We start from the raw sequence: 19,590 nt of genomic DNA, 5'->3' as shown, positions 1-19,590 counted from the left end.
AAACTACAGGAATTTATCATTGGAAATAGCTAGTGTAGCCATAATTTTAGGTTTTGTCGAGGTTATACAGAAACTTTTATTTTGGTGGGCACTTTCAAGTGTTCTTGTGCAGTCCTGGAATATGTAATGTAAGCCGCCTCAAATGAAGGCCATTAAGTTAGAATATTAAGACTTAAATTAGAATAGGTATTTGATTTATGAACAAATTGACACAAACAGGTTTAATGACGTGCTCAAGGTCACAGAGATCATTAGGAGCAGAGTCTAGTGATAGAGCTTAAACTTAAATGTGAGACACCATGGAGAGTGCAGGGATGAGCAAGTGTTCAACCCCTGCCTTTTATGTGCTTGGAGGATTTTTAAGGAAACAGGCATGACAAAACCTAACTGCAACCTAAGGAAGAAAATGCCATGTCGCAAAGAAGAGAAAGGCTTTGGGAATTCAGTGGGAGACGAGCTGAGCTTTGACCTGGGGCGGGAGTCAGCCCTGGGGATGCGTAGGTGTTTATCTTTTAGCTGGTCTTGAAGAGTGGTTGGAATTAAACTCATAGAAATGGAGAGGAAGGTAATACCAGGAATGGAAGCTATTAGCAAAGGTGAGATCGCTGACAGTGAAACAAAGGACAGGACTACCTCGATAGTTCCCTTTGGCTGCTGCATTGGTTTGGAGAAGGGGCAGAATGGGAAGGAAGCGTGGCAAGCTCATGAAAAGCCTTGAATGCAGGACTCGTGAGGATCCTGGAAGCATGTCCAGGCTCGTGTACAGGGAAGTAACAGGATGAGAGTTACGTCGTAAAGAAATTAGAAGGTGTGGATTAGGACAGACTAGGGAGAAAGACCGGAGCTGTGAGAGCACGACAGTAATCAGGTAAGGATGAAAGAGGACTGGAACCAGCAGTCCTGCTGTGGTGCAAAATTTTCCAAGTTGGTGCTTTAAATATCGCCATCACCTGAACATTGAGGTAAAGAGAAAATTTAGAGGATGCATCTCTATGTAGAAAAAGTGGCCGAGAGGTCTCACCTAACACCAACACTTGTTGCGGGGGTGGCGGAATTTCTGATGCTGCATGAGGCCAGAGAAGAGGGTGGGCTGGAGAGATGTCGGTAAAATCTGTCACTCTTCACTCTTCCTTCTAGCCGCCTCTTCCTCATCTAACGTAACTGCTGGGCACTGTGGAGTATACACAGTGAATCAGAAAGGTGGGTTTCTTGCCCTAAAAAGCTTACAGGTTAATTGATGGGCACGTGGGAAAATAAAATATGCATAGAAATGGCAAGCTAGAAAAGTGTCTATAAGAATTCAGAGAAGGCAGAATTTACTTTGCACCTAAGGTGTTCCAGGACAAGTTAACCAAAGAGATGGCATCTGAACTGAGAGCTGGGGATGGTGACAACAAGAAGACTGGAGCAGGTGAGGTGTTCTCGTAGGATGGACCATCACATACAAAGGGGAAGCACAGGGCAGGGCTGATGGGAAGGGAGAGGAATGCCTTTTCGCTGAAGAGTCATTCTCAGCATGGGCAAAATATCACAGTCTCCTAGAACATTTTCGAATATTTGATGCCTGGCCTCATCCTCAAAGATTCGAGTTCATTTGGTCTGGGTGGAAGACCTGGGCATTTGTGGTTTTTAAGAGCCCCCGTCCCCATGAGATTCTTAAGTACAAGCAGGGTTGAGACCAAGTCACAGAAAAGGAAGTGATGGCAGAGAAGCCGTGAGAGAAAACTGAACCCCCAGTGTGGAAGCCAAGTCTAATGAGTTCTTAGCATTCTACAAAATTCAGTGGACGCCTGTACCATGTGTTATGACTTGGAATCAAAATTTCTAAGTACGAAAATGATTAAGCCATTTTGAAAAGAGATGATTTCTCTGAGGGCTGACCTTCATTGGTGTGCAAGAGAAAATCAGTTGTATGAAAAAACAAATGCTGTAGGACAGAGCTCCTTTTTGTTACTTTGTTTGGTGTCTAATAGAGTGCATGTTGAATGAAGTTGCTTGATAAATGGCTGATGACAAAAGCAAACCAACCCAAAAAATATGGTCAAAGATCTTAGACCTAATGGTTCTATTAGATGTAGGAAGTTGAAACAAAAGATACTATCACAGCACAAACCTTCTGCTTCACTCCCAGGGTCACAGAACGAGGAAGGGATGTGTGATGCCCCGGTGCCCTGACTTAGCGGATTGCGTTTCTTCTCTCTTTGTATATCAGTATCCTCACTGGGCAACAGGAGCTCCCAATCCAGTCTCCTCCTTTGGAAAAGTACACCTGTTCAAACATAAAAATGTACTACTTTGGAATGCAAACGGATATCAAAAGAGATTTTCAGCAACATCCAGCCCACCATGGCTTGAAGTAGTAGTTGGAAATTGGGAAAAAAAGAAGAGTTGGGGGAAAAGTAGCAATTTCTGTCAATTCTATACAACTTTCCCCCTTCCTCTCTCCTCACACCAGCCAATCAGGAGAACCCTAGGCTCCGCCCTCTTTAGGTTCAAACTGCATTGGTCTGTGGCCAGGCCCAGGAATCTGTATGTTTAAATACCTCCCCAGATGAGCTTAAAGATAAGCTGGATTTGATATACACTGCTTTATGATATTTATTAGCTATGGTTTTATCTTACCGTATGTCCGTAAGGTAACCAAACGTCATTCCTCTAAAACAAGTTTTAAGTCAATGGTCTTAATTTTAAGTGGTCTAATTTACATATTCCTGAGACTGCGCAAATAGACTAGAAAGTACAGGCCATGTACCAAGACTTCTGGACACCCTCCACAGTAATATGAATGACCACAGTGGACGCTTCCACTGATAAACCACTGCTATTTTCCCTTACTTACTTGAATCGTTATAGGATGAAGGTGGTGTGCCCGTTCTCACCATCAAGGCCTCATCAAGACTCATTTTGTCAGGTAGGTTTGTCCAGAGGCTCCTCTGAGACATATGTGACAGGGACTTCTAAAGCGTAAGCTGAAACGTGGGGCAGAAACCCTTTCTGATAGTTTCACCATTGTCTCTCCCACGCCAGCATATGGTAGGTACTCAGCAAATATCTGTGGAAGGAATAGACTGAATACTAAATATTTGCTAAAGAAACCAATAGTAGGGCCAAAAGTAATCCTGGAAACTTTTGAGGTTAACTTTAAAGTATTTTAAGATCTTAGACACTAGAAACATATGTAGAGCTAATGCTATTTTTAGTTGAAAATGACCAGAGTAATTGACTCTGGTGTGTTTCTCTCCTTGGTGGGTGAATGAACCCTAGGGGCAGGTGGGGGGTTCTTTGCTGAAGGTCAGAGTGCTGACTCCAGGTGTGGAGGGCAATGGCAGTGTGTCAGGTTCGTTTGGTTTGTTCGTTTGTTTGTTTGTTAATAAATGGGTAGGCATTGTAGTCATTGCTGTATGTGATACAGACGCATAAAAACAAAAACCCAAAGCAAAAAGCCAAATTTTACTTTCTTTTTCTTTGTTTTCATTAGTAGAAGTCATTTTTAGTTTTAAACCTTGTTCGCTTACCTTCTACTGATGAGAACACATGTAACATGGTGGTTTGAATTTAATCTCTTCAAGCTCCGCCCTCCCGGTGAGGGGCCTCCAGTTTGCACTCTGTCTTCTCCCAGGGCCCACGTCTATTTCCTACCGGACTTAAAAAACAAACAAAAAACATACTGGATAGAATAAGTTTAAGAGAAGCTGTGATTTCTTCAAAGCCTCAGACAGGGTTCCCTCAACTCCACAGCAACTTGACTGGTGGGGCAGAGGACGTACTGAAATCACCAGCACCCCTTTTTTGGCTCCCGGATTTTCCTCTGAGGCCCTTGTAAACGCTGTGTTTTAACTGTGGCATAGTCACAGTTATTAAGTAAAGCTGAGGCCTTGCCCACTTTCTGGTTTTGCTGCCCAAATTACTGAATGTTTGGTTGATTATAGCCCTAAAACACCCACATCCTAGGACACTTTTAAACATTTTCTCCCCTGGGCAATCACCTGGTATACCTGAACGAAAAGTCTGCCACATGTAAATTAAGTATTTACTCAACTAACTGCGGCTCACATCAATGGCCTTGAGAGGAATACATTAAAAATTACACTATAGAGCTTGGCCTTTATGAATTAAAACTCTTAAAACTTAAATGTTATGCCCTCTTCTTGACCTGGAAAACGGGTTTTAATTTTATATGCAGTGTTTTGGAACAACCCCTAGAGATAAGCGTTAGTGTTATGCATCCGATGTATGAACTCATGGGTGTAGCACGGAAAAGTTATGCTGGAGGAAAGAAAAAAATTATATATATAATTTAAAATTACTGTATGTCTATCAATGCTTAGTAACAAAAGTATGAGTGATAACCCTTCACCATCCCAGGTGAATGTCTGCAGTGAAGAGGACATATTTCAATAAAACATACATGACAATGAAAAACTGCTGTTATAAGCTTCTCACTGGAAGAACAGCCTAATTAAACAACGTGCCAAATACTGAAATGAGAATAGAGAAATTTGGGAAAGACAACTTGAGCCCCAAAGTGTGTCACAAATCAGGACAAAGAGCATGGCGAAGGGTGAAAGGTTAGTTTCTTGGCGGAATGAAAGGATTGAAGAACAAAATAATGACTTCCTTTATGACTCTGAAGACCTGCTAACTCATGACAGAGGCAGGCACCGGAAACGCAGGAGTCAGCCGTGGAGCCATTGTAGGTACAAAACCACGGTGAAGGGATGGTTTCCAAAACAAAGAAAGCGTGACTTCTTCTGGGCTTGAAGAGGTGGTCAAGTCCCATCCACCACCGGCAGGTGCTCTCGGTTTCTGAGGCACTGACATCCCAAAGGAGGTTGAAGGATGTGAAACGTGCTGGAACATGGAACTAACAGCACAGCGATCAGGTCTGTGGATAAGAGAGATAATCTCATGTTGACAACTTCTAAACGGTAACTGCTGATTGGGGTATCTTCGGCAGAAACATTGGTGGCTCAAAGAGCTGAAGCAAGAGTGAAAACACAATACAACTAACAAACAAAGGGCAGCCTCAACTTGGTAGCCCGGGACACCACCTCACAAGCACATGAGGCTGCTCCGGAGGATAGGTTCTTAACCTCTGGGGAAACACAACTTCTTTTATTTTTATTTATTTATTTATTTATGTTTTGCTTTTTTTTAGGGCCATACCCACGGCATGTGGAGGTTCTCAGGCTAGGGGTCTAATCAGAGCTACAGCTGCCAGCCTACACCACAGCCACAGCAACGCAGGATCTGAGCTGCATCTGCGACCTACACCACAGCTCACGGCAACGCCAGATCCTCAACCCATGGAGCGAGGCCAGGGATCGAACCCACAACCCCATGGTTCCTAGTCAGATTCATTTCCATTGTGCCATGATGGGAACTCTGGGAAACACAACTTATTTTAAAAATCTAGCATGTTCTATGGATTTGCTCAAAAAACAAAATGGAAAAAATAAAAGTAAAAAACTGCAATAACAAAAAAGAGACATTTCAAAAAAAAAAAAAGAAAAGAGGAAAAAATGCACATGTAGGGCCACACACAAAGTACTGTAATAACATTTTAAGACATTCAAACACTTGCCTAAGTCTCGTGAGAACTGAAGACCTAAGGACTCTCGAAAATACCTGGGAGGAGTTGACAAGAGCTAAGAACTCTAAGACAAGCAGGAAAGGATGGAGAAAATCTACCTAGACTGAGGCAGGAAAAGCCCTTTGAGAGGGGCAGGAGGAAACGAGTTGTCGCTAATAGACCTTATCGGCTTTGTGATTAGGACAAATTACTTGACCTCTTTGGGGCACTTCCCTACCCTCGTTTTCTCATGTGTTAAATCTGTAAAAATAACCATGTGACACAAGGTTTTTGTGAAGATTAAATGAAACAATCCATGTAATATGCTGCTGAATAGGTGCTCAGTGAACAAATATTGCTTCCTGGTGCTGAATGAACTTACAATGAAAGTTCTAAAAGGGTTTCACTTTTCACAGTACTTAAGAAATGGAAATAATCCATATGTCCATGACTGGACAATGATTAAATAAATTATGATACATCAACACAGTAAAATAGTATGCAGCAGTTTTAAAAATGAGTTAAAGCTGCACTTACTGAAGCCTACGTGCTAGTATGAATAGATGTTTGAATTACACTATGAAGTGAAAAAAGCAAGCTGTGGAACAATGTAGACAATATTCTGTAAAGTAGTCATAATTTATACAAGAATTTTCCACCGAGGGACATGTAGGTAGTTTCAGGTTTAACTAATAACTCCCTATAACCAAGTTTGTTTTTTAATTGAAGTATAGTTGATTTTCAAAATGTTAGCTTCAGGTGTACAGCAGGGTATTCAGTTTTATATATATATACACACACACATATATGAATGTTATATATAGGTTCTTTTTAAAATTCTTTTCCATTATAGGTTTATTACAAGATGGCGAATATAGTTCCCTGTGTTATACAGTAAATCCTTCTTGTTTATCTGTTTTATATAGAGTTGTGTGTCTCTTAATCCCTCCACCTAATTTACCTCTCCTCTTCTTTCCCCTTTGGTAATCATACATTTGTTTTCTATGTCTGTAAGTCTTTTCTGTTTTGCAAATAAGTTCGTTCGTACTAATTTTTTAGACTCTTCTATAAGCGATAGCATGTAATATTTGTCTTTGTCTGATTTACTTCACTTAGGAAGATAATCTCCAGTTGCATCCATGTAGCTGCAAATGGCATTATTTCATTTTTTATGGCTGAGTAGTATTCCACTGCGCATAGGTACTACATGTCTTCTTTATCCATTCCTCTGCTGATGGACCTTTAGGTTCCCTATCTGGCTATTAGAAGTAATGCTGCTATGAACACAGGGGTATATGCATCTTCTTTAATTATAATTTTGTCCAGATACATGCCCAGGAGTGGGATTGCTCCCTCGCATGGTAACTCCACTTTCAGTTTTTTAGGAAACCTCCACACTGTTTTCCACCTGTGCCAGTTCACGTTCCCACCGGCAGTGTGGGAGAGTTCCGAATCTCCATGCCCCTCCAGCACGCATCCTCTGTAGACATTCTGAAGACGGCCACCCTGACCAGCACGAGGTGATCCTCCTTTAGTTACCATCTGCATTTCTCCAATAATGAATGATGCTCAGCCTCTTTTCATGTGCCTACTGACCACCCATGTGTCTTCTTTGGAGAAATGTCTATTGAAGTCTTCTGCCCATTTTTTGCCTGGGTTGTTTGCTTTTCTGTTTTGCTTTGTTTTGTTTTGGCATTGAGTTGCCTGAGCTGCTTGTATATTTGGAAACTAGGCCCTTATTGGTCTCACCACTGGCAGATCTTTTCCCCAGCCCATCGGTTGTCTTTTCATTTTGTTCGTGATTTCCTTTGCTGTGCGAAAGCTCAGGTTTTCATTTTTTCTTCCAGATGGATTCCTAAAACTTTAGAGAGATATTATTAAATCAGTTTGCAGTTAGACCATATCAACTTACAATTATAACTGAACTGCTTGAGACTGTCCATTCACCATGCTCTGTTAATTTTGCTATTTTTAATTTTTGTTAATTTTATAGTTCAAATGTATTGAAGTCATTTTAACTTCTCCTTTAATTATTATTAGGGATGAATATTCCTTTCACATGTATGTTCGTATATCATACTTCTTCTGTAATTGTTATTGCTCTCTACACACTTTTCTATAGAGTTTTGCTGGGTTTTTTTTTTCATTAAATTTTAAGTATTTTTTATTTAAAAAGTAGAATACCTTTAGCTGTCATATTTTTAGTGACATTACAATTTTTTTTTGGCTGTACCCATGGCATGTGGAAGTTCCTGGGCCAGATATCCAACCTGCACTGCAGTTGCGACTGTACCACAGCTGCAGCAGTGCTGGATCCTTAGCCCACTGTGCCACGCAGGAACTTCCAGTGACACTGCAATTTAGGTATCTGTATTTTAGCGTTTGTAATGTTTTTTGGAGTGCAAGTTTTCAATTTTTATGTAATCCAAACTATTGAGTTCCTTTTCTAATTTTTTCTGCTGTATCTATGTTTTAAAATATTCCCATACTTAGATTCGGCAAATATTTACCTATATTTTCTTTTAGATTGGTTCATAGTTTCCTTTATACATATAAACTATAGTGTTTCTCAGACTTTGTAGGGTAGGGTTAGAGGCCTTTTACTTGGTTCCATCCATTGTTTCTTTCATTAATTTATACCCGATGATCTTATCGCACCATTTTATTTTTCCCCATATTTCATATTTGGCTTGGAATCCTGTCTCTCTTGGGACCTAGTGATGACATCAGGCAGAGGTCCTTTAGCAACTCCCCACAGTTCATGAATTTGAAGTCAGAGTTTTCTAAGTGCTGAATTTTCTCAACCAACTGCATTATTTGTTGTTTGTTGTGTGTGTGAGATTATTTCTAGCATTCCTGTTACCTATTGCTAAGGAATATTTTTAGAAGAATGTAGAATCATGATTCTCATATAGATTTAAAAATGCACGTGTCAGAGTTCCCGTCGTGGCTCAGTGGTTAACGAATCCGACTGGGAACCATGAAGTTGCAGGTTTGATCCCTGGCCTCGCTCAGTGGGTTAAGGATCCGGCATTGCTGTGAGCTGTGGTGTAGGTCACAGATGCGGCTCGGATCCTGCGTTGCTGTGGCTGTGGTATAGGCCGGCAGCTACAGCTCCGATTCAACCCCTAGCCTGGGAACCTCCATATGCCACGGGAGCGGCCCTAGAGAAAGCAAAAAAAAAGACAAAATAATAATAATAATAACGCAGGTGTCAGCATTTTTTAACTCCTTAATTAATGAGGGACCAGTAGATGTTACTATTGGCTCCAAGAAAAATTCAAAGAGCAGAGACATATAAAGGGAATAAGAAATTTTGAAATGAGTTTACAAACAGACGCAAAACTGATCTATCAAAATCAGTGCAAACATCATCTGCATTCCATCAAATACAACCACTTTGCGGTTATACAGACAAGTATTTTCATTGCTATCAGACTTCTGCATTTTACAGAGTCGTAATGTCACTCAGTGATGAGAAACCCTACATGAGTGAGTGGTCAGGTAGCCACTATTGATTTGAATCCATTTCACAGGCTCACAACTTTCCCTGACAGTGTCCTCTCCTCATTTTATCACCATAATTTCAAAGAGAAGATTATTATAAAGTAAAGCTAGCCTTCTTAGTGTTGCCTAACTTTTTTCATAGATGCTATAAAGGTGTTATTTTACCATATAGGACATCTTAAAGTTTCCTTTGTAAAGTCTAAATCTGTTCAGTTTTGGACAAATAGTAAATTAAGTCATGCCTGGAAGTTTTCGTAAGGAATCTTAAATTGGATTTTAAAACCCTCTGTTATTAGTCAGCCTGAGGCTCGGGAGGGAAGCCCAAGGAACGCCCTCCACCAGATTTCACCTGAAATACCTATAAATTTGGGTAAATCCCTCTCTTCACTATGTCTCCCAAATATTCTAAAGTTAGTTATGTATAATAATAATATTCTTGGAGTTTTTAAGCCAAGAAATAGGTCGGGGCTTTGTAGGCATTTCTTCAGTAAATAAAGACATCTTAATCCCTGAAGAGTGGCCGTTTCTACGGAGTAAATGAGCTTGTTTTCACGCCTGTGCCATCCCAGGCAAGGCCCTGGTGCCACAGGTCATACAATCAGGTGATATTCAATTGGATGCGACAGAGTTTTACTGAACCTATGTGAATGACCAAATGGCCATGGAAAGTAAGGAGACAATTAAATTTCTGAATCCTAGAGGAGTAAGTAGGAATTAGATCTCATTTTTAAATGTTTCATTTCAGTTTACAAAAGAAGACTTCAACAAATTGCAGTGGATTACACATTGCTTCACAAGAAAGAGATAGGTTGGTTTTTATGTCTGTGGAAAATAAAACATTAAACGAATATGAACGATATTCCAGACAAATAGCTGCAATACAATTCGTCCTATTAGGTCATTCAGCCCTATTGTAATTGAGACCTGTTCCACTGGATCTTGGCTTGGCTGTCACATGCGGTCCTCTTTTATGGCCTGACTCAGTCCACTGGTGGACTGAAAGCGGTCTGAAAGTGGTCTCATCCGAATCAGCTCAGCTTTGAAATGTCAATAATTGAAATACCTGGTATAGTCCTTTTCTACAAGATTCCAAGATTGTCTTTCGTTGAAGACACAGGTTCTCACCTATTACCTGTAAGAGAGAGTTCAGGGAAGCATCAGAGTAAAAGGGTACTATCTGTAGATGATAGGGACCAAAATAGCCTCAGTGATTTATAACTAATAATTTTCAAATGTAAACAATTTGATGAGGGTTCATAATAAGAATAGTTCAGAAAACAAAAAAAAGTTCTTTTTGTGACATGCAAAACAAACATGATAAACCATATCTCCCCTCCCCCCCAAAATATTAGACAAACCATCTAAAGATAGTGATTAAGCTTATTTTTAAAAAAGTTTGTGAATGCTATATCTGATTCAGAAAAAATGGATGAAAATAATTTTACAGAGAAGCATTGAGGTATGACATAAAATAATCCTGAGATATAATGGTTTATATCAGGACTATCAAGTAAGGAGATTAGAAAGTCTGCAGTAAGATCTAAATATTTGTATCTCTTAAAACAATAGCTGAGGAGTTCCCACCATGATGCAGTGGGTTAAGAATCTGACCACAGTGCTTGGGTTACTGCAGAGACGCGGATTTAATCCCCAGCCAGTGTCGTAGGTTGCCACAGCTGCAGAGTAGGTCGCAGCTATGGGTTGGATTCGATTCCTGGCCCAGGAACTCCATATGCCATGGGCCTTGCCAAAAAAAAGAGCTGCAGTTATGACAGGTAATGTTGTACTACTGTTGTCTCATATCACCCGGCTCAGCCCCACCAGAACTCCGATAAATTTGGGAAAATCTGATGGAAATTTTCCCAAGAATTGCAGTCAGTGTTTCCCTGAGAGTAATGTCATATGACAAGACAGCAGGCCATGACATAACTCCAGAGACTTTCCAAATGCGCACAGGATTTCTAGAATATTAATATTAGTGGGACTATACCTATAGAAATCTTCTTGGTAAGGCTGAGAACCTCTTCTGATTTCAAAACCCTTTCCATGGCTTTCTATAGAAAAGTCTAATTCTTTCTAGTAGCTCTGGAAAGAGGGGAAAATTGATCTTTGTGGTTTTTTCAGACGCCCGCTGGTCAACCTCAAAGATAGTTTTGGGTGTAAAATATATCTTGAAGGTTTTATTTAATTTTTTTCTATACTTAAGGTCCAATTGTGGAAAGGCAAAAATCAGGGAAAAAATTGTCAGAGGCTATTTGGACACTTAATTAAGATAGGACCAGGGTGCTACAAAAATAATAGAGTTAACCGTTTACTTAAATAAACGTTTAAAACAATAAACATTTTAAAATAAACATTACACTAACGTAATTTTAAAGAACCATAGGTCTTTATAGGTGAGGAATTTTAGTTCTTTGCTTTCTTTGATTTGTTTCCTACTTTTTAATTTTTCTTAAATATTCAAGGATGCAATAAATTCAACATAAAGCACAAAAAAAATTATTCTTCTAAGACACGGAAACTTTGCTACCTAGATAGACTACACAGAAAAAAATTTTTTTAAAGAAAAGAAACACTTTTCATGTAATAGGTAATTAATCAGTAAGCCAAGAAAGCAAGCCCATCAAGATAGAAAAAAAAATTCTGCTAAAATTTTAGCACATTTCATCACTTCTTTTCAGACTCAAGTAATACAAACTAAAGCAAATAAAATTTACTTCCAACTTTTGTCCTTCATTTTTCCTTTTCACATCACAGCAATTCTCAGGGGCTCCCTAAGCCCAAAATACTTGTTATATTTATACTGACATGTTATTTCTGTTAACATTTCGACGTGTATTTGTCATTGCTATGGTCAAAAGAATCAGTGTTTTGAATTTTTTCAATTTTGATTTCCAATATGGCAACTGTTGATAGTTACAACCTACATAATACAATTCAACAACAAAGAAACGAACAACTCAATTGGAAAATGGGCAGAAGACCTAAACAGCCATTTCTCCGAGGAAGACATGTGGATGGCTTGCAGGCACATGAAAAGATGCTGGCCACCACCAGCTATTAGAGAAATATGAATCAAGACTACAAAGAGATTCCACCTCACCTGGTCAGAGTGGTTATCATTAATAAGCCTACAAATAGCAAATGCTAGAGAGGGCGTGCAGCAAAGGGAACCCCCCTGCACTGTTGCTGGGCATGTAAATTGGTACGACCACTAGGGAAAACAGTATGGACATTACTCAGAAAACTAAACATAGAAGTACCGTATGATCCAGCAGTCCCTTTCCTGGGCATATATCTAGACAAAACTATAACTCAAAAAAATAAGGCACCCCTTTGTTCATAGCAGCACTATTCACAATAATCAAGACATAGAAACAATCTAAATATCCATCAGTAGATGAATGGATCAAGAAATGTGGTACATATATACGATGGAATCCTCCTCAGCCATAGAAAAGAAAAGAAATAATGCCATTTGCAGCAACATGGATGCAACTAGAGATTCTCATATTAAGTGAATTAAGTCAGAGAGAGAAAGACAAATACCATACGATATCACTTTTACATGGAATATAAAATATGGCACAAGTGAACCTTTCTACAAAGCACACACAAACTCACAGACTTAGAGAACAGATTTGTGGTTGCCAAGGAGGAGGGGTGAGAGAATGGAACAGGCGGGAAGTCTGAGGTTAGTAGACACAAACTATGACCTGTAGAATGGATAAGACAGCGAGGTCCTACTGTACAGCACAGGGAATCAGATCCAGTCTCTTGGGACAGACCACGACGGAAATAATATTAAAAACGAAGGCATGTATATGTATGACTGAGTCATTCTACTGCATATCACGAATTGGCACAACATTGTAAATCAACCACACTTTAATAAAAAATAAAAAGTAGTGTTTTTTTAAAAGTTCCTTAAGGTCCTCAGTAAATTGCGGGATTTTACACAGGTTCTGAGGTAGAACAATAACAAAAAAAGAAACCTGAAAAGCACTCCCATATATAGTACATATAATACAGTTATTGATAACATATATAGTATGTAATTATAACAGGAAATGGTAGTATTTATATATATATGTTATAAATATATGAAATTATACTACATATAAAATTATAAATATATACAATTACTGCTGCATAGTGTTGGAAAACCTCCAAACTACTTTCTCTTTGAAACGCAAAAGCAAATGGTCGTATTAGTCTTTCCCTATTACTTATTATGGAGTCTCACTCATTAATGTCATTTGTGATTTTTAACCAAGTAACTTCTATTTCAAGAGAAAACCGGAGGTAGATCACTAAGAACGGCCTCTATTCCCAAAGCATTCCCACAGACAAGAAACGGGTAGGTTGCAGCTTTCTGCATCACATACGTATCTTTCTAAAGAGACAAAACATACACATTCGTTAACAGGACCAAAGATAGGAGCTTTCCATAGGATATAAGCAAAAGTATATAAACTTAAAATTATGCCTAATAATGAGGCATCAAATCTTCAGTATTTTGGCTTACTTAGAAACTGTCGCAATGTCATAGGAATATCCATCATGTAATTCAGCCCAATGGCCATCTCAGTTTTTATGTTACCTGAAGGTCTTGGGAAGGACATTCAAACTGACATACTTAAAAAGCAAAATTACTATTGAAATAAAGTTGTAAGCATATGATTTACTTTTGTTGAATACAAACTTACACCTCTCATTATCTTCAAGATTGTGTGGGAGTCATGTTAGCTTATTTGATCAGTGTATCTCAATAAGTTTAAGAAAAGTAAACCCAAATGCAGGAATAAAATGTATGCTTATGTACTAATATAAGCATACATTTAACACTGATAAATCAGAGGATGAGCTGTTTGTTTTAAACCAAAATTATTACACTCGTCTGATCTACCAAATATTTATCTCAGTTATAGGACCTTAAATTTTTAAAGCATTTCTGTGAGAATAACTCATTAGATATAGCACATTTAAAGTATCAAAACTTTAATTTACACATTTTCCTGGAATTTTATAAATATTTGACTTGCATAAGAAGTTATTTATGTAAGAACTCTATAGGTCAATCAGAACAGATTTTCTTTAATTTGGGAGACTTTTAAGTCTAATTTATGAATTCCCTCCAGAGATAGGAAAATATATACCCATACATATAGACATAAAGGCCTTTCTGAATTCTAAGCATATATACACACAGACACTTAGGGAGCTTATATCTTCAAATCTAAACATTAGCCACAGCTCGAAAGTAAACATGGAAAAGTTATCAGTCCGTATATCAAAAAACTGTCCTCTTTCCTGATGAGCATGAGAGTCTCAATTTCTTCCACGCAGACAAAGAAGAAAATACCAACAAATCAGATTCTCTGTTTTCTCTCAGTCAAGAAAGAGTAAATCTCAGTAATCTATTAATCTCTTTACAGAGATCACAAAGATTAAGCCATAAAAGCAAATTCCAAATCATTGCAGTCACCAATGGGGAATAATTTATTCATGGTAGAAGTTCCAAAAACCAAACCCAGAAATAGTAAAAAGGAAAATACGTAAAGAAACAGAGGCTCAGCAAAACTAAAGTTCTGTTGCTCCTAGGGATTTACCTCTGGGAACCAAGAAAAAAAAAAGTGTTTAAAGTTGCCCAGGAAGCATAATACTCTAGCAACACAGGCTGCTCAACCAGCAGGTGAATCCACTGGGCCTCAACATGGAACCTCAAAAATGTTTACAGGACCATTTTTCTTAAAAGGGTGTGATGGGACTCCCACAGTGATACCAGATCAGTGTCAAAGATTTCATTTAATTCACTAACTATGGAGTTAACCAGTAAGATGCTACAGGCAGCACGAAGGAGAATTCAAAGAGCAAGACTTATACAGGGAAAAGAAGAGTTGCAGTTAGTGTGCCAATCAATGCAAAGTAGATCCCAATACAGGGCAAGAGTCAACTGCATGCCGCGGGGCACCATGAATTTGCATCTTTGTAGACAATACTATGTTGCATCACTTTCAGTTTTTCCAACTTAAAGATTTATAAAATAGCACAAAAACAGAAGGAAAAAAAAAAAAAAAACATGGGTTAGTGAGCCATTTCAGACATCACTCTTTTTGTCTCACCCATTTCAAAATCTTTACAATTTTACTCTCTCTATTTAACAAAAGATGAGTCTGATACAGTCTTTCTTGCTGGCACAGCAGATGAATGCCATGAGGGGAAGACAGTATCGAAGCTTATCCCTAGTCTCTGATGTAAATTTCTCTTCATCTCTTCTTATGAGAGAAGAGAGAACAAGCGTCTTTTGTACTTCAAATATAGAAAAAGCCCAATGACTAGGATTTTTCAGTGATAGATACTGTCTAACTCTTCGAGTATCTGTCTTCTCTCTTATCAGCACCACATTAATCAATACTTGCTCCCATAGGAGCTCCTAGGAGCCTAGAAGTATAACAAACTATCCTGAATAAAAGCAAAAGGAGCAAATATTTTTTTTCACAAATTATAATGTGTGGGGGGGAGCAGATCAAATAGTTTTTGAACTGATAAGAAGCATTTCAGGAAACCCACCATGCACAGGTCGTTAGTCCCACTAGTCTGAACCAGTTCCAAACTTGAGATGTTTTTATTTGTCAAACTTAAAATCAATTTAGGGTTCCTTTTGACTTGCTACCCTGCAATCACCTGTTTTTACAAAGCCCTTCCCTGGGAATTCTGCGGAGTTAGTGACCCATGGAGTTCAACAGGGTCTAGACAAGCATGAACCTGGGACATTGCTTTGATCCTAGGTACTTCCAGTAACGTCACAACTTGGAGTCTAAAGACTCCTGATTGGAATTATCACTGCTCCTGAGAAAAAAAATCTAGGAGGAAACATAAACACGTCTCCATGGCCGCAGCCTTCTTAGTTCTGTTTGCTACAATGCTGAAGCAAGAAGAAAATTCATTTAATGCTAATCACCTGCTTGGACTGGGCTGATTAACAATATGATTTGTGTATTTTAGGCTCAGCCAGGTGACAACTCGACCAGAACCCCTATCCGAACAGATCTCTACATACAGACTGTCATTTTTGATCACGTTTCCAGAAGAAAGACTTAACTACCAACATGTTAGATGGTTCCCTACTGGCTTGCTAAGCGGAAATGAATCCTGGACTAGATGCAAATTCGAATAATAAATGAGTCCTGTAGCTATAAGGCAAATCAGAATAAAAAAGTTAATAAAGACATTAGAAGGAAAATCCTAATCTTGACTGCTTTTTTGTGGTACAAATAGCATCTTTTTGTTGTTACTGTTGTACAAATAGCATCTTAACCTGATTTGAAGTTTTGCTAAATTTCTCCCCTAAACACTGAAGCCGATTGCCATAGTTCATAGGAGAAAATCTTGTTCCCGCTTCACAGATATAGTAAGTAGTGACTTATTTTGTACCTCTGATATTCCACATTTCCAAATATTCCAAAAATGTTCCAGGTCCTTACTCTTGCCAAATACCGTGGGCCAAGCCTTATGCCACATGGCGGCGCTGCCTCCAAAAATCATTGACTATTGATGAGCTCTCACATTGGAAGGCGGACACAAGGAAAGAGAAATACCAGATTCCCCGTGGCACTCCAGGAGTAAATACGGCCCGAAGTCTCCCCTGAGAGCCGGAGTAAAATGATTGAAGAGTCTGATATGCTTATGTGCCCAGACAAAGGAACCATGGCTGAGAAGCCGAGAAAATGAAATCTGAAGGAAATCAGAGGATTTGGGGAGAAATGGGGCCGCCAGGGCAGTGGCCGGCGCGTTTTCCTAATGCGCCCTACCGGCGGCTTCTGTGCAGAGACCTTCGGAGGCCGTTTGTGATGTGCAATTCCCGTTTGATTCCTCTTCTCCTTCCCTGTCTTCTCCTCCCTTTCTAAACAATCCAGGTCACAGGCAGGTGGGAAGGGAAAGTTGCTCAGTTGGGGGGGTGGGGACCCAGAGCAGGGCATCCCCGGTTCCAGTGGGATGAGGAGGGCGTGTTCACGGCCGGGTGATGGTGGGGCCAGAGGTGTCAGATGCCAGTCTGGGTGGGGAGAATGGTGCTAAATTGCGTGTCCTGCTATGATCGCATCCTTTTCAAGATAAACGGCAGGTTCAGAGTATATGCTAATGTGTCTATGCGCCCCCATTCCTGCACTCGGGCGACCGCTGAGAGGCCCTGACTCCCAAGATCCCTGAGCACACCTAGCGCCCAGGTCTGAAGTTTCCCCACACAGCTTCTCCCAGAGGGAAGAGAGCATCCTTGGGAAAAGGACTGAGTCCAGGGCTGATTCGTGGCGGATCTATTTCTGTGTCAGAAAGCAAAGGAGTTCAGGAAGAATGCAGGGAACTTAATCCGAAGAACACAGAATCCACCTTGAAAGGGTTCTCACTGGCCAAAGTGGGGACAGGTTGGCATCAAAAATAAATCCTGGTGAAATAAAAGGACATCAGTTTAGACTGAACTGTGTGGATGAATAAATGGGAAGTTTGGTGAGGAACGGGAATATTTACATGGGTCTCCCGCAAAAGAGAAGGGGCAGCAGAAAAGCTTGGAATACGCGTCTTTCAGGAAAGGATCAAAGAGAATATGAGGAGCCGTGAGGTGAACTGAGTTTGGGCCTCGCCTGATAAGATGCAGCCGAAGACCTCAGCACCCCTTCTGTAGTAATCTTGCCAACGCTGCGTAACCTGAATCCAATCAAGGAAAACACAGACAAATGCAAGTCTAGGGACAGTATTACAAAATGCCTGGCCTGACGTCTTCACGAGTGTCAAGATTATCGAAGCAGAAGACTGAGGGGTCATCTCAGACTTGAGACCAAGGAGACAAACGCAACACAAGCTTCTGGGTGGTATTCGCATCCCGTAAAGGGAACCTGGGGACAGCTGGTGAAAACCGAGTGCTCTCTGAAGACGAGGTGGTAGCAACAGAAAGAAAATGCTTCTGTCCTGATTTTGATGATTATGTTATGATTTTATTTAAAAATGTCCTCGATTGTAGGAAATTACACTAAAGCATTTGGGAGTCAAGGGGCATCATGTCAGCAAATTATTCAAACTGTTTCAGGGGGGAAAAAGTTTTGTGCTGTACTTGCAACTTTTCTGTAAGTCAGATGTTTTTGAAATAAAATAAATATATGATATGATTTATAAATTCAAAACTCCACTTATGTTTTAAGTATATATACAAGTGTATTGTTCTATTTATTGAGTCGATGAAATTTTAGCACTCGTTTTTATAAGTTCCATAGTATAGTTAACTGAATTCCTTTAAACATTTTAAATTTTATTTATGAACTTCATTACATTCAGTTTTCTAATGATTTCAAATTTCCAGTTAACAAATAAGCTTTCATACGCATTTAAATAACTGTCTTAAATTTAGTAAATTAAACTTAGGAATGTAATGACATATTCCCTTAAAAGCTTCAATGTAGTTCACAAATCTATAAAATTTCAATTTAGTCTCAGTTAATTATTCAAATATCATATTTTATTTTAAAATAAAAGTAACTATACAAGATTTACTTTTTTTCTTCCTATGTTTTTAGGAGCTGCCTCCCCAACTGGTCTAGGTCAAATTTTTATTTATTTGTTTTCTTTGCTGAAGTATAGTTGATTTACAATGTTTATTAGTTTCACGCATACAGCAAAGTGATTCAGTTATTTTTTTTTCTTCAGGTTATTTTCTTTTTAGATTATTGCAAGATACTGAATGTAATTCCCTGTACTTTTCGGTAAATCCTTGTTGCTTCTCCATTTTATGTGTAAGAGTTTGCATCTGTAATGTCATACTCCTAATTTACCTTCCCACTCCCACCTTTCCCCTTTGGTAACTATAAGTTTGTTTTCTATGTCTGTGAGTCTATTTCTGTTTTGTATACTTGTTAAATTTGACTAATAAGCCTTACCTATTAGACTCACTATGCTATAATATGCCAGTGGTTTTTAAGTGTTTTAACTCTTTTAAAAATTTTTAAGTATAGGTATTTCCAATATTTCAAATGCTTAGTATAGTTACAGATTATTCCTATTTAATCCCAATTACTTATTTTATAAGTAATTTTTACATTACCTCCCGAACTGAATTTAAGGATGGTAGATACAAACCAGAGATTTGAGCTGGGTTATGGGATGTATTCGTTTGCTAGAGCTGCCGTAACAAGATACCCTAGACGGGTGGCTTAAACAACAAAACCGTATCGTCTGACAGTTCTGGAGGCTGGAAGTCCAAGATCAAGGCATCGGCCAGTTTGGTTTCTTCTGAGGCCGCTCTCCTTGGCCTGCAGATGGCATGTGCGTCTTGCGATTTCATCACATGGTCTTCCCTCTGTGCAGGCACCCCGGGTGTCCCTCCATGGGTCAGAATGTCTTATTTTTGGGAGAACTCCACTCAGATTGGATCAGATTTCACTGTGGTGACCTCATTCTAACGCCACTACCTCTTTAAAAGTCCTTTCTCAAAGTACTGTCACTTTCTGAGGTACCAGGGATGT

The 19,590-nt window shown here is 39.2% G+C and overlaps 1 protein-coding gene across 7 annotated transcripts in view; it reads left to right on the top strand.

The window, feature by feature from the left end:
- CFAP299 (cilia and flagella associated protein 299) overlaps positions 1-19,590 on the top strand; it is a 572,345-nt gene that overhangs the window by 512,228 nt on the left and 40,527 nt on the right. The window contains exon 6 of one of the 7 annotated variants that reach the window (XM_021101894.2): positions 16,088-18,248. The exons of 4 other annotated variants lie outside the window; for them this stretch is intronic. In XM_021101894.2, coding sequence (XP_020957553.1) covers positions 16,088-16,183 — 96 coding nt within the window. In that variant the 3' untranslated portion in view covers positions 16,184-18,248. Of the gene's footprint in view, positions 1-6,949; positions 7,237-16,087; positions 18,249-19,590 lie in introns of those variants that run through there. 2 more of the 7 variants (XM_021101895.2, XM_084973741.1) reach the window with 2 other exon arrangements.

Source organism: Sus scrofa, chromosome 8, assembly GCF_054392235.1.
Source record: "Sus scrofa isolate SSC_HxYL_T2T_F1_AM1 chromosome 8, Sscrofa_HxYL_maternal_Yorkshire_Landrace_v2.0, whole genome shotgun sequence".
Lineage (NCBI taxonomy): Eukaryota > Metazoa > Chordata > Mammalia > Artiodactyla > Suidae > Sus > Sus scrofa.
Note: the sequence above shows the minus strand (reverse complement) of the source record. Positions and strands in the feature narration are given on the sequence as shown.